The sequence below is a fragment of the Neophocaena asiaeorientalis genome, unplaced genomic scaffold (genome assembly GCF_003031525.2).
Source record: "Neophocaena asiaeorientalis asiaeorientalis breed wild unplaced genomic scaffold, Neophocaena_asiaeorientalis_V1.1 scaffold302, whole genome shotgun sequence".
Lineage (NCBI taxonomy): Eukaryota > Metazoa > Chordata > Mammalia > Artiodactyla > Phocoenidae > Neophocaena > Neophocaena asiaeorientalis.
In genome coordinates this window covers 1,235,691-1,253,576 of record NW_020174038.1, presented here as the reverse complement: position 1 = coordinate 1,253,576, position 17,886 = coordinate 1,235,691, and the positions used below count along the sequence as shown (strand labels likewise).

Below are 17,886 nucleotides of genomic sequence, written 5' to 3'. Positions count from 1 at the left end.
CAAAAAAAAAAAAAAAAAAAAAAAAAAAAAAAAAGCAGACATAAGAAAACTCTCTATCCTCCTCCTACCAGGAAGTCAGGAGCTTCTTAACCGTCAAAGACAATGCTAGATGCTTATCAGTCCAGAGGCAGCACCAGAAGAATATATGTAACAACTCTTGGTAAAACAATCTTCCTTTCCCATCCGTCTCCCCCATTTGTCTACTCTTCCACAATGTGCCACCCCTAGAAGACCGAGGTCCCTTTCCTTTGTCTTGTCTCTTACCTACACATTTATTGTAAGAGAACATTCACTGTTAAGATGCAGCTAACCCCGAGGCCGAACTCCCTCCGAGTGACTCATCACTGAGCGTGTGCGAGCCGTGTTGTGTGTGTGATGCACACATTAATAAACTTGTTTGCTTTTCTCCTGTTAAGCTGTGTTTCGTCAGTCTAATTTGCAGGGTCCCAGCCAATGAAACTAAGGTGGGTAGAGGAAAAAGAAAAATTTCCCTCCCCTATAGCACCAACCCTCAAGCGTGGCCACAAACCCTCCAGAGTCCCACTAGCATTGTATTCTCTCACTAATACACAAATTCCTTATGTAAGCATCTACCCTGCCTTGATCAGAAGAACTGTAAAGATGGAATTAGGAAATCACCAGTTTATTGTGACTCAAATACACTGATTCAGGATAATCAATGGATAACCTAAAACCATAAGGTGAAAGGCTACTGGCAAACAAGATACTCATGTTGTGCTACAGTCCTGTTCAACAGATCTCCTGCTAATGGCAAAAAGGAAACGGGCCCCTGTAATTGAAGGACAGTCATCACCTCACCACAACTCAGCATGAGGTACACAGATCACTCAGGAAGCATGGGGGACAGAAAGGTTTAACCCGAATCTAATCATTCTTCTAACCTCCACTTCACAGCCAATACAGCGAGGACAGAAAACAAGTCAGACAAGGAAACAAATATACGGAGACACTGAATTACAGAAGACTCCTGGCATTGGCACTGTCTCTTCAACAGACCAACATCATCAAACGAAACAAAACAAGCAAAAAAGCCTAAATAAAATGACAGGAAGACCATCCTACATTTTAAAAGACTAAGGATATGTATTATCAAATACAATAGTAGTTAGAGAGGAAAAACAGCTGCAAAGGACATCTGGAGAGAAATTAGGGAAAGAATATGACTATATGTTAGATGATATCAGGAAATCATTGTTTTCTAAGGTTTGAGAATAACGTAGAAGACCCTTGTCTTCAGAAGATGCACACCGCAACACTGACAGACTAAGTGTCAAGACGTCTGCAACTTGCTTTCAAAAGCAAAATATTGATATGATAAAAGAATATGGCAAACAGATGAAATCAGGTAGATAACACAAATGTGGCCAAAACGAGGACAGAGGGATTATGACAAAATGTCAACGATTACAGACTCTATGTGGTGGGGATACAGACTCATTACGCTCTTCTCAAAACTTCCCTGTGTGTCTGAAAACTGTACTTTCCTCCCCTCCTCCACCCCCCATCCAAAAATTTCACGGCTGAAACCTACTGGATCCTGGAACAGCTGTACTAAGTTATAATACCTTCTTAGGCAGATATTAAGTCTGTGGAGAATATGCTGGAACAAGGCAGCCTCCCAAAGCCCTGCCAAGGAACAAGAGTACATGTCCCTGAGTACATGGGGGTAACGAGGGACTCGCCACAGGGGCTTGGGCAACAACCTGCCTCACCCGGAGGGTTACAGGAATATCCTCTCAAAAAGCCTGCCTCTGGTAACTTCAATAAAAACTTACTCTAAGTAGTCACTAACGAGTGTTCATTGCTGATGAGGACAAAAACTTCAATGGGAAAGGTGAAACCCAGTGTGGGTGTCCTGGGTACTGTTCTAAGTGCCTCACCTGGGCTGCTCGTGGAGTCCTCCCAACAGTGCTGTACAGTAGGTCCCATTACTGCCTTCATTTCCCAGACAGAGATGCTGGATCCTGGAGCCATGAAGCACCTCGGCAGGGCCACACCTGCACCCTGAGCCCACGCCCGACTCTCCCGTCCAGCCTCACGTTGAAGAGGACGGTGAGGGAAGGACGTGACTGTGACAACCCAGCCCAGACCCACCCTGGACAGGCCTCACTGGACCAAAAGTGTACACCTGGCAGCTCAAGTGCCATCAGAGGAAGTGGGCCACCAGCAAGGCCGTCTCCCCATCTAGTGAGAGCTGAACTTCGTTCCATGTACTCAAATCTGTCACTCAAGGAACACCGCTGCCTACATGCGCCAGTGTCACCCACTGCCCAACCAGCTCAAAACGGTCTCTGTGAAGCGAGACAGAGGGAGCCCTTACAAGGGCAGTAAGCACACGGGTCTGTCCCTGCAGGGCCGTGCTGCACAGAATGCAACGCCTGGTAGCTCTCTGGCGCGGCCACCCAAGAAAGGGTAGTCGGGTGGGGAACATGGTCCCTACCTAGCTCCCCCGTTGTCATCTCTGACCCTAAGCAAGACACTTAACCTCCCTGAGCCTCAGCTTTCTCCTCTCTGACCGTTCAGACCAATGTTTGGAAAGACAGAAATGACACTACCCCTCAGGGCTATGGGCGTCAGTGAGCTACCCCTCTCTCCTCACCACAGACACAAGCCAACAGGTGACACGATGCAAGGTCATCCAGCCCCGACACGTCTAAGGGGTCAATTCCCAGGCAAAGGAGGTGAGGGTGATAGAGGAGTTTTCCTTACGTTTTCTGACACACATGGTCCTTTCACGTTCAGAGACACACAAGGGCCTATGGCTCCGGCAACCTTCAGTTCCCGCGAGGTCTGAGGCAGAATTACATAAGAGCAGACAGTTAACAATCACCAAGAACCACCCCCTCACAAAGGACACAACTAAAACGGCAGGGTTATTATTCCACCAAGGGAAAATCCTACAGGGACTCTAGCATGCAAAAGCTTGTATATGCTTCTCCAGGGCTGCTGTGAACTGACTAAAGCTTTAATAAAACCCTCCTTTAGTAATAGTTACCTTTGTTCCCAAGATGCAGCAGCATGTTCTGCCTTCTCAACTCTGAAATTATCGTGCGCACGGAGGACAGCAATTCTGCCACTACTACATTCTTCTCCTGTGCCACACACCTCTTGTAACTAGTTACAAATGTCAATCAGGGAATATGCTGTTTTGTGCTGCTTTAAAAATACTTAATTTATGAACTCCAACACAAGGACGAGGCCAACACACTCAGACTTTTAAATCTGAATTCATTTCAGCAAAGTCCATCCTTCTTCATCTTTTTAAAAAAACCTCCAACATCTGACAACGTTGTTTAAAGTTTAACCTAGGTGATCTAATGATTATTGCCAATTTGCAAAGTAATATTTGCCATCATATTTTCTAACGGCCCCTTTGAATGTTTTCTCAATGACTCAGAATCAAGCGTATAGAGCGATCAGCCCCTACGTGGAAAAACAAAAGCCAAACTCCCAATGCTGCCCCATTTTAGAGCGCCTGGCTAGTCTGCAGGCAGGCGCTAAACACAAACCAGTGGCTGGGTGGGCACTTAGCCCACCACCTTCGTAAGGCCTGCTCTCCCTGCAGGGGGAGCAGACATCTCACGGTTTAAAACACTGATAAATATGCAGGTCGTTCCTGAGAAGGAAAGGGACAGAATGAATATACTTTGTTGGGATTATTTTGCTAGGAACTTTTAAACTTTTCTTTAGATGCCCGTGTCCTGAGGGTGAGGCTCCCCCAACTATGACTTCTAGGTAAGTAAGAACACTATTCTTTCATTAAGGTTTTAGAAATCTATTCTACCTTTACTTCCAATGTAGCACCAAATGCCATTCGGAAATTGCCATTAAAATCTTTACTAAAAATTCTTTGGAATGTCTGCTTGAAGAGAGAAGTGTTGAAAGAATCTCCCATCACCATGTGGCCTCTAGGAAAGAAAAAAGGAAAAAGAAAGTGAACCTTTAGGATGACTCAAAGCCATTCAGATGCCTCCTGGGTATTTATGAACAATTATTTTAGAGAAGAAGAAAAAAGCAAGCATGTCCACAGAGGTGCTACTGATCACTTACTGATAATGGAAAACAGCCAGTTCAATTTGTACTCAAGAAAGACTATTTTTAAAACATTAAACATAGAATTCTTTAGAACAGTGCTATATCTTGATCACTGTGGTGGTTATACAAACCTATAGAGAGGATAACAATTTCAAAGAACTAGACATGCACACAGATTTTTAAAAATGAGTGCATGTACAGACTGGTGAGAGCCAAGTATGGTCCGTGATGTATCAATAGTTAACTGTGCTGTACCAAGTCAGTTTCCTGGTTCTGACATGGTGCTGTATTTATGTAAGATGCTACCACTGGGAGATGCTAGATAAAAAGTATGGACAGACTTCACTGTACTATTTTTGCAATTTCTTGTCTATCTGTTAACTGTTTCAAAAATTAAAAGTTTAAAAAAATAAATGATGATATAATCTGGATAAGGTGTGACTAGTCCCAAGGAAACCAAGACTGTGATCTTCCTTGAAGATAATGGACCCCATAACACAGCCCAGGGTCACCTCGCCTTTGCTGGAAGTCATCCCAAATGGCTGGCTCACTTCAAGCCATCAACTGAAACCTCTAAGTCTTTTTTTTTTCAGTGTCACTGTTCACACATTTCCCCGATACTATAGTTGTGCAACAGGTGATGTGCCCTAAATACTGTCACTCAGGGGTCAAAGGCCTCACTGAAAGTGTGAGGGAAGTGCTGGTCCCTCTCCACAGAGGAGAGTCACATACACGTGAACTCTGGTGTATAAGCTCGGGGGTGTTCACAAACACATGGAAGTTTTCCTGTGATGTTTCACGACAAGAACTCCCGCAGGGCACTGGGGGGAGTCCAGCGTATTAAGTGAACTCAGCGGCACAGCCAGGCCAGCATCACTGGTCCTCTATCACCTCATGCGCCTGCTGGTCCCCAGGAGAGCTGCAGATGATGAGGGTTCTACCCCGTCCCCTTTACTCAGTGAGGACCCACAGCACCACCTGGGAGCTCCTTATAAATGCAGAACAACAGGCCCACCCACAGCTCTCTGCCACTGCTTTTCCAGCTGCATGTGAACAAGACCCCAGGGGACTTGCACACAAATGCAGGTTCTCCAGACGCTGTCTGTGTTCAGGCGTGCCTGGAGCACACACGGGCCGCACCAGTGGTTCTCAAACTCTGCTCCACGTCAGAAACGCTCGGGAACTTTAAATGTGCTGATGCCCAGGCCAGGCACCACGCTAATTAAATCCGACTTTAGGAACAAGACCCAGACCAAAAGCAGTTTTGAATGTTCCCGGGTGATTCTGATGCTGCAGCACCTTCAGACTAGTGGTGCCATAGGTGGTTCTCACCAGAATCCCCGGAGAGCTTGTTAAGACCCACCACCAGGCTGCATCCTCAGCCTCTGATTCAGGAGGTCTGGGGTGAGGCTCGAGTGTGCCCATGGGCCCCAAAGGCAGCTGGCTGGGCACCATCCCGCTTTGAAGACTTGGGCTCCCAGCCCGCCCTGCACCGCACCCTCCAGGCTGAGCGAGTGCCGGCTGTCATGAGGTGCGGTCACTAAGCCAGGTGAGGGGGCTCCTAATTGCTCTAGCATTCAGCCTATTTCCCCCCTTCTCACAAGGAAGTGCTGAAGGCCACATACTCCATGCTTGCTTTCCTGCCTTGGTGTCTGCGACAACTCTAAGAAATTAAGTTACTCTGACACGACAAGTTCACAGTGAACCCTGACCTCCTTCTGATCACAGCTTCTTCCTCCAAGAGGCCCACAAACCCTCCCCAGGCACCGAAACTGCAGCCCAGAGCCACCTGAACGCTCATCTGAGCCAGCCTTGGCCACTCCCACGGTTCCATCACTCAAGTCTCATTCCTCAGAATAAGTACTCTGGCTTTTCCCAGGGCTTCACTGTCCACATACCCAGTAAGGTTTGTGCAGCACTTCATCTCTAGAAGTCCAGTCTGATCGAGGGCACAAGCGTAAATATCGATGCAGTGACCGTTTGCAGCAGCTCGGTTAGCAAGCATCTCATAGTGCTGCGAAGAGAGAAAAATTACCTTTATGGAACAGCAACATCACTCACTAGGCGTGCCTTACCGCACCAAAGGGGTGAGATCAAAGAGAGGAATATGGAGACAGTTTCTCTCATAACATCCAAATAAAATAAAACTGCAGTTTTCAGTCTCAAAACACTTTTAGCAGCTTTAGGGCCACCCACTCTAACCAAGGTCTCAGAACTGGGACAGATACTTAACATCAGCTGAGATCTGGAAGGTCATCTCAGCAAGAGGTACTCACTGACCACAAAGCATGGCCTCAGCAGAACAGCTGTCACTCCAGGGCAGCCCAAACCCCACCTGGGTGACCACACTTACAGCCTTGAGCCAGGAGCACCTACCTTGGTTGCCTTTTTCATGAAGCGGGCGTTATCTTTCTCAATATCGTGCCAGGAACGAATAGGAACCTTTAGTTCATCTCCAACCACCATGCCAGGTCCTTGGGTAGGGGGACCCCCAATAAACAGCATAATCCTGGCTCCCGTGTTTGGAAAAGTGCCCTAAAGCAGTAAGTGGCAGCATTTTAGGAACATACAGCCCACCCCAAGCATGTTTCCCACAGAAATGCTCCAAATGTGAGTTGTCCTCAGCTGTCGTGACTCCTGACGATACTGCAGCAAAACGCAGATGACGCTGCCGAGAAGCAGCTTCTCTGTTCCAACCTGAGGGTCTGGTGCACTTTTATTTCCTGTGGTCCTGGTGCCCTAATGGCCTTGTGTTTCTCATGAAAACTTTTTTTATTTTCAAAACACCAAGGGCTCCTTCAGTGTGGATAATAATAATCACTGAACCACATTCTGATAAATTAACACTGCCAGCTGACTGCGGTCACAGCTGATTTTTCAGACAAGGCCAACAAACACACCTTCTGTGAGAAAGCTTGTGTGGTCCGATAGGTCCCAGTAAATTCTGAGTTACCTCCAACAAGCCAACAGCAATGGACAAAGCAACACCAGTGGATCGCAACGGTCTCTTCCCCTGAGGTACGGGCCATGGGTCCCTCTGCAGCTCCCCAAGAAGATCAGTGAGGTTCATGTCGATCTTGTGAATGGGCTGCAGAAATCTGCATGATATTGAATGGACACGTCAAGCCTGATTTAATAAAGTACTCTGGTCTTCAGCCTGCATGACACATAGTTACTGCTCTTCAAAATAAGTATCAGAGTACAAAAAACTTGCAGTGTTTTTTTTTTTCCTTCAAAGTTGTCTCTAACTACAGGGCTTCCCTGGTGGCGCAGTGGTTAAGAGTCCGCCTGCTGATGCAGGGGACACGGGTTCATGCCCCGGTCCGGGAGGATCCCACATGCCGTGGAGCAGCTTGGGCCCGTGAGCCATGGCCGCTGAGCCTGCACGTCCAGAGCCTGTGCTCCGCAACGGGAGAGGCCACGACAGTAAGAGGCCCGTGTACCACAAAAAAAAAAAAAAAAAGTCTCTAACTACAAACACAAAAAACTCAAAGCAATTTTATTCAGGAATGTCATTTAAAGCAACCTGCATATGTAGCATGGAAAAAAAATCAATTTCAAACAGGAGCAAATCAGTTTAATTAAATTTTAGGCAGCAAAAAAACCCTAAAGACATGCTAACACGAACTCAGTCCATGTAAGGTTCACGGACGTGGAAAATCTTCATCGTTCTGAAGACTCCATTTGTGTTTCTCTTGAACCTTGGGAGTCATACAGGGAGGAACACCAGTTTCTTAGAGAAGAGGCTATGCCAGGCATGTCAGCAAAGCATCTTATCATGTTTGCCAACTGTTAACCCAGCCTTGGGCAGCCCTAGGAGCACAGCGGGCCAATCTCAGGCTTGTTAGAGGACACCCAACAGAAGCCTTTTCGGTTTCCCCAGCTTTACTTAAGAATCAAAAAGGACAAGAGCCATGTATCTAGTAAGAGGGGAATGACTGCGTACAGTGGTCTCAAAATCTCTGTGATGATACAAGTCTAACCAGGAAAAATATTTTGAGCAAATCTGCCCCACGTGTATGTGTGTGTGTGTATATATATATTTATATATTAACTTAGTTATAAATTTTAAACGTACACTGACTTGTCACGTTTGTTATTAAACATTAAATATTGGTTAGGCTGAGTCTTTTTTTCCCCTCTAAAAATAAAAAACAAAAGCCCTCCTGCTGTCCCTCCCTCCCGCCCACAGCCGCCGCTGTGCACGTGCACGTCCAAGCTCACCTGCTGGAAATGGAAGGGTGCTCCTGTGGCTGTGCTGGGCGCGCTGGGTGCACGGGCACGGCAGGCTTGGTCAGGCCCAGCATGTCCTACACAAACCAGAAAGACTCATTTCCCTTAACACTACAAGTGAATGACATTTTTTTCCCTTTTTCCTAATGAATTTTTAAGAAACATCCCTGGTCCTGCTTGGGGACAGGCAAGGCACTAACCTGTATCTGCTTTGCAGTTAAATCCTTCGTCCCCCGGAAGACATAACTCTTGGAAATCCCCTCACAGCTGAGTTCATGGACCTGCACCATCCTCCCAAACGTGATCAAGCCCACCAGCGCATCTGGAGGAAGGAGACTCAGGGACATCTGCAGGGATTCCTTGAGTGCCTGGAGGTCGTCTTCTTCCAGGCATGTGTCCACCACATAGAGAAAGATCAGAGGGGACTGAGCACCTCGCTTTATGCAAAGAAAAACAGCACAATGATCAGTATACAAATAGACATAACCAGCTCTTTTTAAAGCAAAACAAGGGAGTTCCCTGGCGATCTACTGGTTAGGACTCCACGCTTTCACTATTGGGGCCCAGGTTCAATCCCTGGTCGGAGATCTAAGATCTTCCAAGCCACATGGCTCAGCCAAAAAAAAAAGCAAAACAAGTTATGTAAGTAACAAGTCTTTATTTATACTGACTGTCAGGGATAAGAACATCGAAACAAACCTCTACTTACTTCATTAAACGACAAGTTTTATCAAAACAAACTAGATATAAAGACTACTTTATAGCCAACAATTTATTCCACATCTCTGAACGCCAGGCATTGTTCCAGGTCCTGCGATAGATACATCAGCGAACCAAAAGGCCAGAGTTCCCTGCCTGCCTCAGGAGCTAATTTTCCAGAACAGATGGAGGTTCCACCATTAAATGGGAGGTCAGGGCAGCCTTATTAAGAAAGTAACATTTGAGCAAAAACCTGGAGGAGAGGGAGGGAGCAATACAGATACAGGGGAGAAAGCTCTAGCCTGAGGAAAAGCCAGAGCAAAGGCCCAGGGGCACGTCTGTTCCCAGCACGCTTGAGCAAAGTCAAGGAGGCCCATTTGGCTGAACGAGGACCCTAAAAGAAGCTGAGGTCAGAGGGGTAACACGGCCAGCTCACACAAAACTCTGAAGACTATTACTCCAGGTGAAAAGGGAGTCATTTTCAGCACTGGAGGTTTCTGAACACAGACCTAATGTGATGTTTTTAAAGGGTTACCCTGGCTGCTGGGTGAAGAATAAAATATAAGTGGGCAAGGGTAAAGTCAGGGCGAAGAGCTAAGAGACTGCCCCAATAATTCAAGTGAGAGGCGGGGCTGGCCCAGGACAGGAGCTGTGGGGAGAAAGAAGTGGCTGGATTCTGGATCAACTGTAAATATCGACTGCAAGGGATTTCCTAACAGATTAGATATGGGATGTGAGAAAAAGAGAGACGTCAAGGATGAATCTAAGATTTATAAGCTGAACAACTAGAAGATGGGGTACCATCAACTGAGATGGACAAGGCTGTGGAGGGCAGGTTTTGAACTGAATCAGTGCTACCTTTTTGGTAGCCTTCTATGGAGACGGGAAAACGATGCCATCACGTGCACATGTACCATGACCTAATGTTCAGGATCCTGTGGGCCTCACAGCTTTAAATCGTCCAGACAGGCAAGAGACGCAGAAGACAAAGTATTTCAAAAGAAGCTCAATTTAACACTGCTCCTTAAATGCGCAGCAAACAATTACCTGTATCACGTACTCAACTGTAGAAAACTGGGGCATCAATTCAGCAGGCTGATTCACCTCAGATATGCCTGCATAAGCCGGAGGAAACTGGAGGGAAGAAAACAAAGCAATGCTTCATGAGGGCTGTAAGATACATTATGCCTTTTATTTTCCATTTATAAAATAGTTAATGACCACATATTAATTCTGAAAGCACAAAATGTAGAACATGTTACTAAAATACAAAAATCAGAATTTAAGAGACTTCCCTGGTGGTCCAGGGAGTAAGACTGTGTGCTCCCAATGCAGGGGGCCCAGGTTCAATCCCTGATCGGGGAACAAGATTCTGCATGCGTGCCGCAACTAAAAGTTCTCATGCCGCAACTAAAGATCCTGCATTCTGCTACTAAGACCTGGGGCATCAATCAATCAATCAATCATTTTTTAATCAGAATTTAAAATCTATAACCCTGTTCTATATCTATATCACACTGGAACGTTTTCTTAATGCAGTTTTAGGTTATCATGTAACTTCTAAATCATTAAAACACACACTATTAAAAACCATTTCCAAATTGTTGCCCTGTAAATTAAGGGCTGAAATTTTAGCTGTCTCATCAATAATCTACATGGAAGACTAAAGCTTTTATTTGGGTTTACTACTCTAGCTGTTATAATAAAGTAATACATGTTAATTGTAGAAAAACTGGCAAGTACAAGAAAAATATAAGATAAAAGATACAAACCCCCCGTGCTCCTATCACCCGGAGGCAGCTACTGTCAACATCTCGGTGTATCTCCTTCCACACTTTTTCTAGCTTAAGCACAGCTGAGGTCACCTTATACACACAATTTTGCAACCTGCTTTTTGGTGCTTAACATAATGTCATGGGTGTTTTCTTTTTTCTCTACAAACATTTTAAATTTGTAGCTTGTACATTGATTTTTTTCCCCAAACTTTAAAAATCGTGGTAAATTTTACCATCTTAACCTTTTTTCAGTGTACAGTTCAGTGGTCTTAAATACACTCATAATGTTGTGTACCCATTTCCACCATCCATCTCCAGAACTTTTTTCATCTTGCAAAACTGAAACTCTGAACCTGTTAAACAGTAACTCCCCATCACCCCCACCCAGCCCCTGGCAACCACCTCTCTACCTTCTCTTTCTATGAATTTGACCGCTCCAAGTACCTCATACAAGGGGGATCATACAGTATTTGTCTTTTGTGACTGGCTTATTTCACTCAGTAATATCATTAAGGTTCGATCACGTAGCATAAGTCAGAACACCTTGCATTTTAAGGCTATTAATATTGCATTGAACATACAGACCACATTTGCTTATCCATTCACCCGTCAGCAGACACTCGGATCAGTTGCTATGTTTTAGCTATTGTGAATAATACTGCTATGAACATGAGTGTGTAAGTATCTCTTCAAGACCCTGCTTTCAGTTCTTTTGGGTATATATCCAGAAGTGGGAATGCTGGACTATTTGGTTGACATCACTAATGAATAATACTGCTAGGAACATGAGTGTTTAAGTATCTCTTCAAGACCCCACTTTCAGTTCTTTTGGGTATATATCCAGAAGTGGGAACGCTGGACCATTTGGTAAACATCACTAATTAGTGACGATGAGTATCTTTTTATGTGCTTAGTGGCCATCTGTCTATCATCTCTGGAGAAATATCTATTCAAGTCCTTTGTCCATTTCTGAGTTGGGCTTTCCTGTTGCTGTTGAGTATTAGGAGTTCTCTGTATATTCTGAATATTAATCCCTTATTAGACACATGATTTGCAAATATTTACACCCATCCTATGGGTTGGACTTTTACTCTGTTGACATTGTCTTTAGATGCCTTATAATTCTAACAATAAATTACATTAAACAGACATCAATTCTGAATATAATAGGGTGTAGGAATGTTTTTAAGATCTGCAAATACTCTGAATCGCCCAGGGAGACAAATCTTGTACGGTATCTGCTTCTAATTCCCAAGACTATACTTAAAAGTCATCAACTGCACACTGGTCTCTTCACCACTGGACTCAGTGTGTGCTATCTGAGAATGAGACTGTTAATCATTTATGATTAAGTATAAGAATAAACAAGTGGATGTTATTAATATCTTAAGATCTGCTAGAGCACTATATATTATGTTGGGCATAATTATTTTCTAACAGCTTTACTGAGGTATAGTTTATATACCATAAAATTCACCCATTTAAAATGTACAATTCAATGATTTTTAGTAAATGCACAGAATTGTGCAATCATCACCATAATCCACTTTTTGAACATTTCCTCCATAGGCACAGTTCATTTCAAAGAAAAGTCTCTCTCATCATTTGTGAGCTCCTAGTTTAGTAGTTAAAAATGTTGAAATAAAAAAAAAAAAAAAAAATGTTGAAATCAAAACAAGATCAACTTGACCCTAAAAGTTAGAAAGATCGAAAATGAAAATCCAGTAATGTACACTATCCAATTAGAATAAACTGAAATCAAATGTAATATAAACACTTTATCTGTTTTCTAGGGTAACATACTGAGTACTTACAGAAAACCTATTTAAAAAAAAAAAAAAAAAAAAAAGGAAATCTATGTCCCCTCCACAGCAAAGACAAAGACTCATATCATGAAACTGAATGACCATGCAAAACGAAAATCACATGTGTTCAACATTCAATATTAGGCTTAAGAAATATCACCTTAACAGGTGCCCCGTGCCAGGGCAGACGCAAATTCAACCTCACTTAACTTTTTTCAGAGCAGGACAACTAAACTGAAACACAGGAAATGCTTGTAAAATAATTACAGTTCACATACCTGATTTCTTTGGAAACAGAAATTACAAGCCCAAAGCTTTGCTCGATAATCAACCTGACTGTGAGAAAAATAAATATTACAACCAGATACCGTTTTCATTTTTCAGGCAGAAAGCATTCAAGTGTAAACTTCTTGTTCATGTGTGGGTGCCTCAATGGAGGAAGGTATGCAACACATTCTCTGCAGCTAGAGTTCTGGCTGCTGAGTGCACCGAAAGGCTCCTTCAAGCAGCAACAATGAACAACTACTAAATCCTTTTTGCTCTTTTCCGATTTCCTAGATAATGTTTAGAAATTCATGAGTTATAAAAATTATAGGTTATTCCCTTTTGCCCTGTTATCTAAACATACTCTTTATGATTTTTCTAATGTCTTTACTGTTCAAATATATGAAACTATGAAATTTTAATACTAAAAGGACATTTAACACACAGGAAAAACAACTCAGACTTTAACCACACTTAGTTCACTTGAAGAAGTTGAGCAGAATGCTTCTGGGTTGATACACTTCCTAGAACTGGTTCAAGATAATGCTTTATAGTTGCTTCCCCCCCTTTCTACATTTAGAAAATGAACGATCAGCTATTATTTTAAAAGAGCAGCAGCATCTTATACATGGGTACACCAAGTAAGAGCAAGGAGAATGAAGTAAAAAATGTTCCCTCATATAAAAATTTTATCTTTAAAGAGTATTTATGACACTCTTCACTTGCTTAAAAATTCTTTCAAAGAGTGCCCACATTTAAGAGAGCTATCATAGGTCACCATTTCAGGCACAAAAAAGTTACACTTAGGGCTTCCCTACTGGCGCAGTGGTTCAGAGTCCGCCTGCCGATGCACGGGACACGGGTTCGTACCCCGGTCCAGGAGGATCCCCCATGCCGCGGAGCGGCTGGGCCCGTGAGCCATGGCCGCTGAGCCTGCGCGTCCGGAGCCTGTGCTCCACAACAGGAGAGGCCACAACAGTGAGGCCTGCATACCGCAAAAAATAAAAAAGTTCCACTTAACAATAAAATCATCAAGAGTTCAAACTTCTTCTGCCTATTACCTCTTCCTGCCATACAGCATCACCATACCAGGTAGGTACAACAAAACTCTCTACAGCTTTTGAATATTTTTTGGAAAATGCTTTGAAAGGCACCAATAAAGTCAATAGTTAAGGCAAAAGCAAACTGAAAATCAGAAAAACAAAAAATTACAAATCCTTTCCCTCTACCTCCACCTCATTCCCATAAATTCTAATTCTATGTGGAATATCAGGCCAGGGAGACATCACCTAAGACTCTCACCATTTACTACTCATCTCAAATTTGACATCTTGCCCAACTGAGTCACTTTTAGGAGAATCACAGGAAAGTCATAATTTACTGTATTCATCATTTTTGCTAGTTTTTAAAAGAATTCATACCAAAGTGGATTGAGGATGGCTTTGCAAGTTGGCCTGCTGCAAAGCACTGGTTCATACTGTACAGGGGGCAGGTCTGGACGTTCTTTCAAAGGAGTAAGGATACAAGCCAGGGGAACAACCATTCTTGTAGCCTCGAGACGGCTGGAAGGCCACACATTCCAACTAAAACGCACGCCATCGCGTTCTTCATTCTGCTGAATGAATTCCAGGTATGTTGCCATTGTCTAAAAAAAAAAAAAACACTAAAGATAAAATTTAATCGTATGTGAAATTCTCAACTGAACTTCAAAAAAAGATGACCACCTAACGCCACGTTTCTTAAACACTTAGTCTGGAAGAACCTGTCACTGGAGGATGACAACATCTCACTTCTCTCTGACCCCCCAAGAGCCAATTAACTTCACAGCTACCTCTCCCATTCCTTTCTCAACCCTCCTTTCTAGCCCTTAAAAAAATAAAAGGGGCGGAAGGTTTACAATCATTTGGTCAGCTCTAAGCTGCATGTAGGTGAATAATAGTAGTTTAAATCTCCTCTTAGATCACAGATCATCTCAGCCAAGCCAATTTCAGCCCTGTGCTCAAGGGTTAAGTCTCAAACCCTGTTTCAGCATCCAGCTACCTTCCTCCCTGACCCCCTTTCCTCCTTGCTCTATTGGAGTAAATACTGTATTATAATTTACATTCCAAGCGATCTTGGTTTTGTGCCCTTTCCCTCCTTCCGTTATTACGGAGAAAAGAACTGGATACTGAAGTGCGAATCCTATCACAAGAACAGCTACCAGTTCTTAGCCAAGGTACTTCTACTGGGATCACCAAAATTACAAAGGCACACTTGCTATTATGCTAAGTGAGTTCCTCACCAGCTCCTGTCCCCTCACCACAGTCGCTTATGCTCATGCCTTGGAAGATTCCAGTTAATGAAACAGCCATTCAGACTAAGTACATTTTTCAAACCCAAATAATGCCAACTTCATCCTGTTTATATACTAAATTCTAGGCTAACACACACTTCAGCTATTAGGGTTCAAGGGAACAAAACTCTCGAGAACAATGGGGAAAATGGCAAATTAAAGAATCTTATAGGGCTTCCCTGGTGGCTCAGTGGTTAAGAATCTGCCTGCCAATGCAGGGGACATGGGTTCGAGCCCTGGTCCGGGAAGATCCCACATGCCACAGAGCAACTAAGCCCGTGAGCCACAACTACTGAGCCCGCGTACCACAACTGCTGAAGCTCACGTACCTAGAGCCCGTGCTCCACAACAAGAGAAGCCACCACAACAAGAGGAGCCAAAGCAACAAGAAGCTCACGCACAGCGACGAAGAGTAGCCCACGCTCACCACAACTAGAGAAAGCCAGTGCACAGCAACAAAGACCCAACGCAGCCAAGAAGAAATAATTTTTTTAAAAAAAGACTCTATTATACAAGTGGCCTCTAGTGCTCACTTATGCTATGCTGAATAATGACTGTCTCCAAGCTATTTTGAGAAGTGCCATACTGTTAATTTGGACTAAGGGAACAACATAGGGCTATAAATGCAAATGAATTACTCTATTACACACAACGCGGAGCACAAAAATTCCAAATGTTTGTTCCAACTGAAACTCTAAGGCATCTATTTGTTATCTCTGGCCAAAGCAGGAAACTGTAGTTCTGTGTACACAGAAAACACTTCTGCAGCTTCCTGGCTAGTAAAGGGTAATTCAGGTGGGAATGAAAGCAAGTTCTAACATCCCAATTCTCAGCAAGCACCTCGGCAGACTTCATTAAGTGGCTGTTTTCCTTCTCAAAACAGATCATTATTAAAAGGCACTATCTCCATCCCATGTCCCCAGGCATCCACATATTAAAACGTGCGCTCTCCATTTCCCACTGCCTCTTCCGCTCACTCCCTCAAGAGCATGGATTCTTAACTCTGGGCACATAGCCAACAGGGGACTCCACAGGGTCAATAAGTCCTCTGAAACTGTATGCAAAATTGTGTGCATGAGCCAAGGTGCACTTTTCTAGAGAGACAGGTCTACCACTAACACCATATTTTCAAAAGGGAAGGCTTTCAGAATAAGTTAACAGCTGAATGAATGAACAAGTAAAACTGTAAAGATCCTGTAGACGTATCTGTCAAAAAAAAAAAACTGTACCATTCATTCCACCTTAAGGTATGATTTTTCAGGACACAACTAAGGTAAAGCAAGGTTTAATCCTTAAAGGGAGTCCGAAGACCTGGGTTCTAGCTCCGGCTCTGTCACGAAGCATAAGTCATTAAACCAGAATCTCGAGTTCCTCAACTGTAAACTGGACGTTGGGTCCTTCTGTCTCCCACGACTCCGAGGGATCCTGCGCCAGAATCCGGCCAGCCGGCCGCCCCACCTGGCTGGGACCACGTCACTCTCAGCAGACCCCTGGGTTTTCGGGCCCTTCAGCTCCTCTGACCGCCAGGAAAAGGCCTCGCCCCAAGAGCAACCCACCTGCCCCTAGCAGAGACTCCGGTCTCTGCCCTCGGCCTCTCATAACTTGTGCTCCCCACTCACCTGGCCGGAGCCGCTCACCTGGCCGCAGCCGTACGCACCCACAGCTGAAAGAGCCGAGCTCCAGTTCCCACCGCCAAGTCCAGCTCAGCCCTAAGCCGATTGGTTAGCGTCCTGTGCGTCACGCCACGGCGCCGTGCGCTGGCCAATCAAAGAGCGCCTCCCCGGCCGGCGAGCGGAAGCAAGACACTTAGAAAGGCTGCGCCGCCATCTTGGAACAGGGCAAGACAGACGTGGTTGGCTCTTCAAAATCACAATTACTCAGAATACACGTTTCTCCACGTTCACCTCTAAACCTTTCTGCTTCACGAAATACCGGCGCCTAGGGAACTGTTTCCTAGGCGCAGCCAGCTCGCCTCAGGAGCTCGCCCTACTCCAATAAGACGTCCGCTCGCTTCAGTGGGAAGTCCCTTTCATCGCCTTAGTTACCGGGAAGCGAGAACGTTGACGTGGGGCCCCGGAAGAGGGCAAGGCTCCTCGCGGAGGAAACCGAAGCTGGCCGGAAGGAGGTGTCGGCGCGCAGAAAGGGGCGAGGCTAAGGGAGCGTGAGCCTTGAGCGTGGGGACGCATGCGCGCGAGAGTCCTGTCAGTTAAACAGGTGTAGTTATTCTTCCTCACCTTGCAGCGTTTCCTTCCCTCGTTCGCCCCTCGTTCGCGCGCAGGTGCCTTCCGGCTCTCTACGGAGCCTGGCGTTAGCGCACAGGCTAATCCCTCTCGATCCCTGTCATCCTTCCATGAGAAAGTGAATAATTGGGAACTGTCGTAGTCAAACGTTTTAACAGACTAACAAAACACCAGACTGCATAGAGCGCGGCTTTCTACAGCCACCATGGCCGTTTTACCACTTATTATAAGTGGCAAAACCGAGCACGTTTATTAATCTGACCCAGAGATATGGCCCGTCTGTAGCATATAAAAATAAGCAAAATTATATAAACTTAAAAGTATGCTTAAAGCATATCAAGGCGTCCAAGAATTAATTAGCTCAATTTAATATTAGTACAAAGTTTTAAGTGACTAACAAATCATAGAAGTTAGTTTTAGGTCGATGTGCTACGAAATTAATTGCTGTTAATATAAAAATTTGTCGAATAATGGTTCAGTTT

At 44.5% G+C, this 17,886-nt stretch overlaps 1 protein-coding gene across 3 annotated transcripts in view; it reads right to left on the bottom strand.

Annotated features, from left to right (window-relative positions):
- The window catches only part of SEC23B (SEC23 homolog B, COPII component), a 40,179-nt gene extending 22,910 nt beyond the window's left edge, over positions 1-17,269 (bottom strand). Inside the window, exons 1-11 of one of the 3 annotated variants that reach the window (XM_024753716.1) lie at positions 16,802-17,269; positions 14,254-14,477; positions 12,847-12,904; positions 10,036-10,122; positions 8,490-8,726; positions 8,281-8,366; positions 7,010-7,154; positions 6,433-6,591; positions 5,955-6,070; positions 3,806-3,929; positions 2,731-2,811 (exon numbers count right to left, since the gene is read on the bottom strand). In XM_024753716.1, the coding sequence (XP_024609484.1) occupies positions 2,731-2,811; positions 3,806-3,929; positions 5,955-6,070; positions 6,433-6,591; positions 7,010-7,154; positions 8,281-8,366; positions 8,490-8,726; positions 10,036-10,122; positions 12,847-12,904; positions 14,254-14,474 (1,314 nt within the window). In that variant the 5' untranslated portion in view covers positions 14,475-14,477; positions 16,802-17,269. Of the gene's footprint in view, positions 1-2,730; positions 2,812-3,805; positions 3,930-5,954; positions 6,071-6,432; positions 6,592-7,009; positions 7,155-8,280; positions 8,367-8,489; positions 8,727-10,035; positions 10,123-12,846; positions 12,905-14,253; positions 14,478-16,783 lie in introns of those variants that run through there. The other 2 variants (XM_024753715.1, XM_024753717.1) reach the window with 2 other exon arrangements.
- Positions 17,270-17,886: the final 617 nt, after the last annotated feature.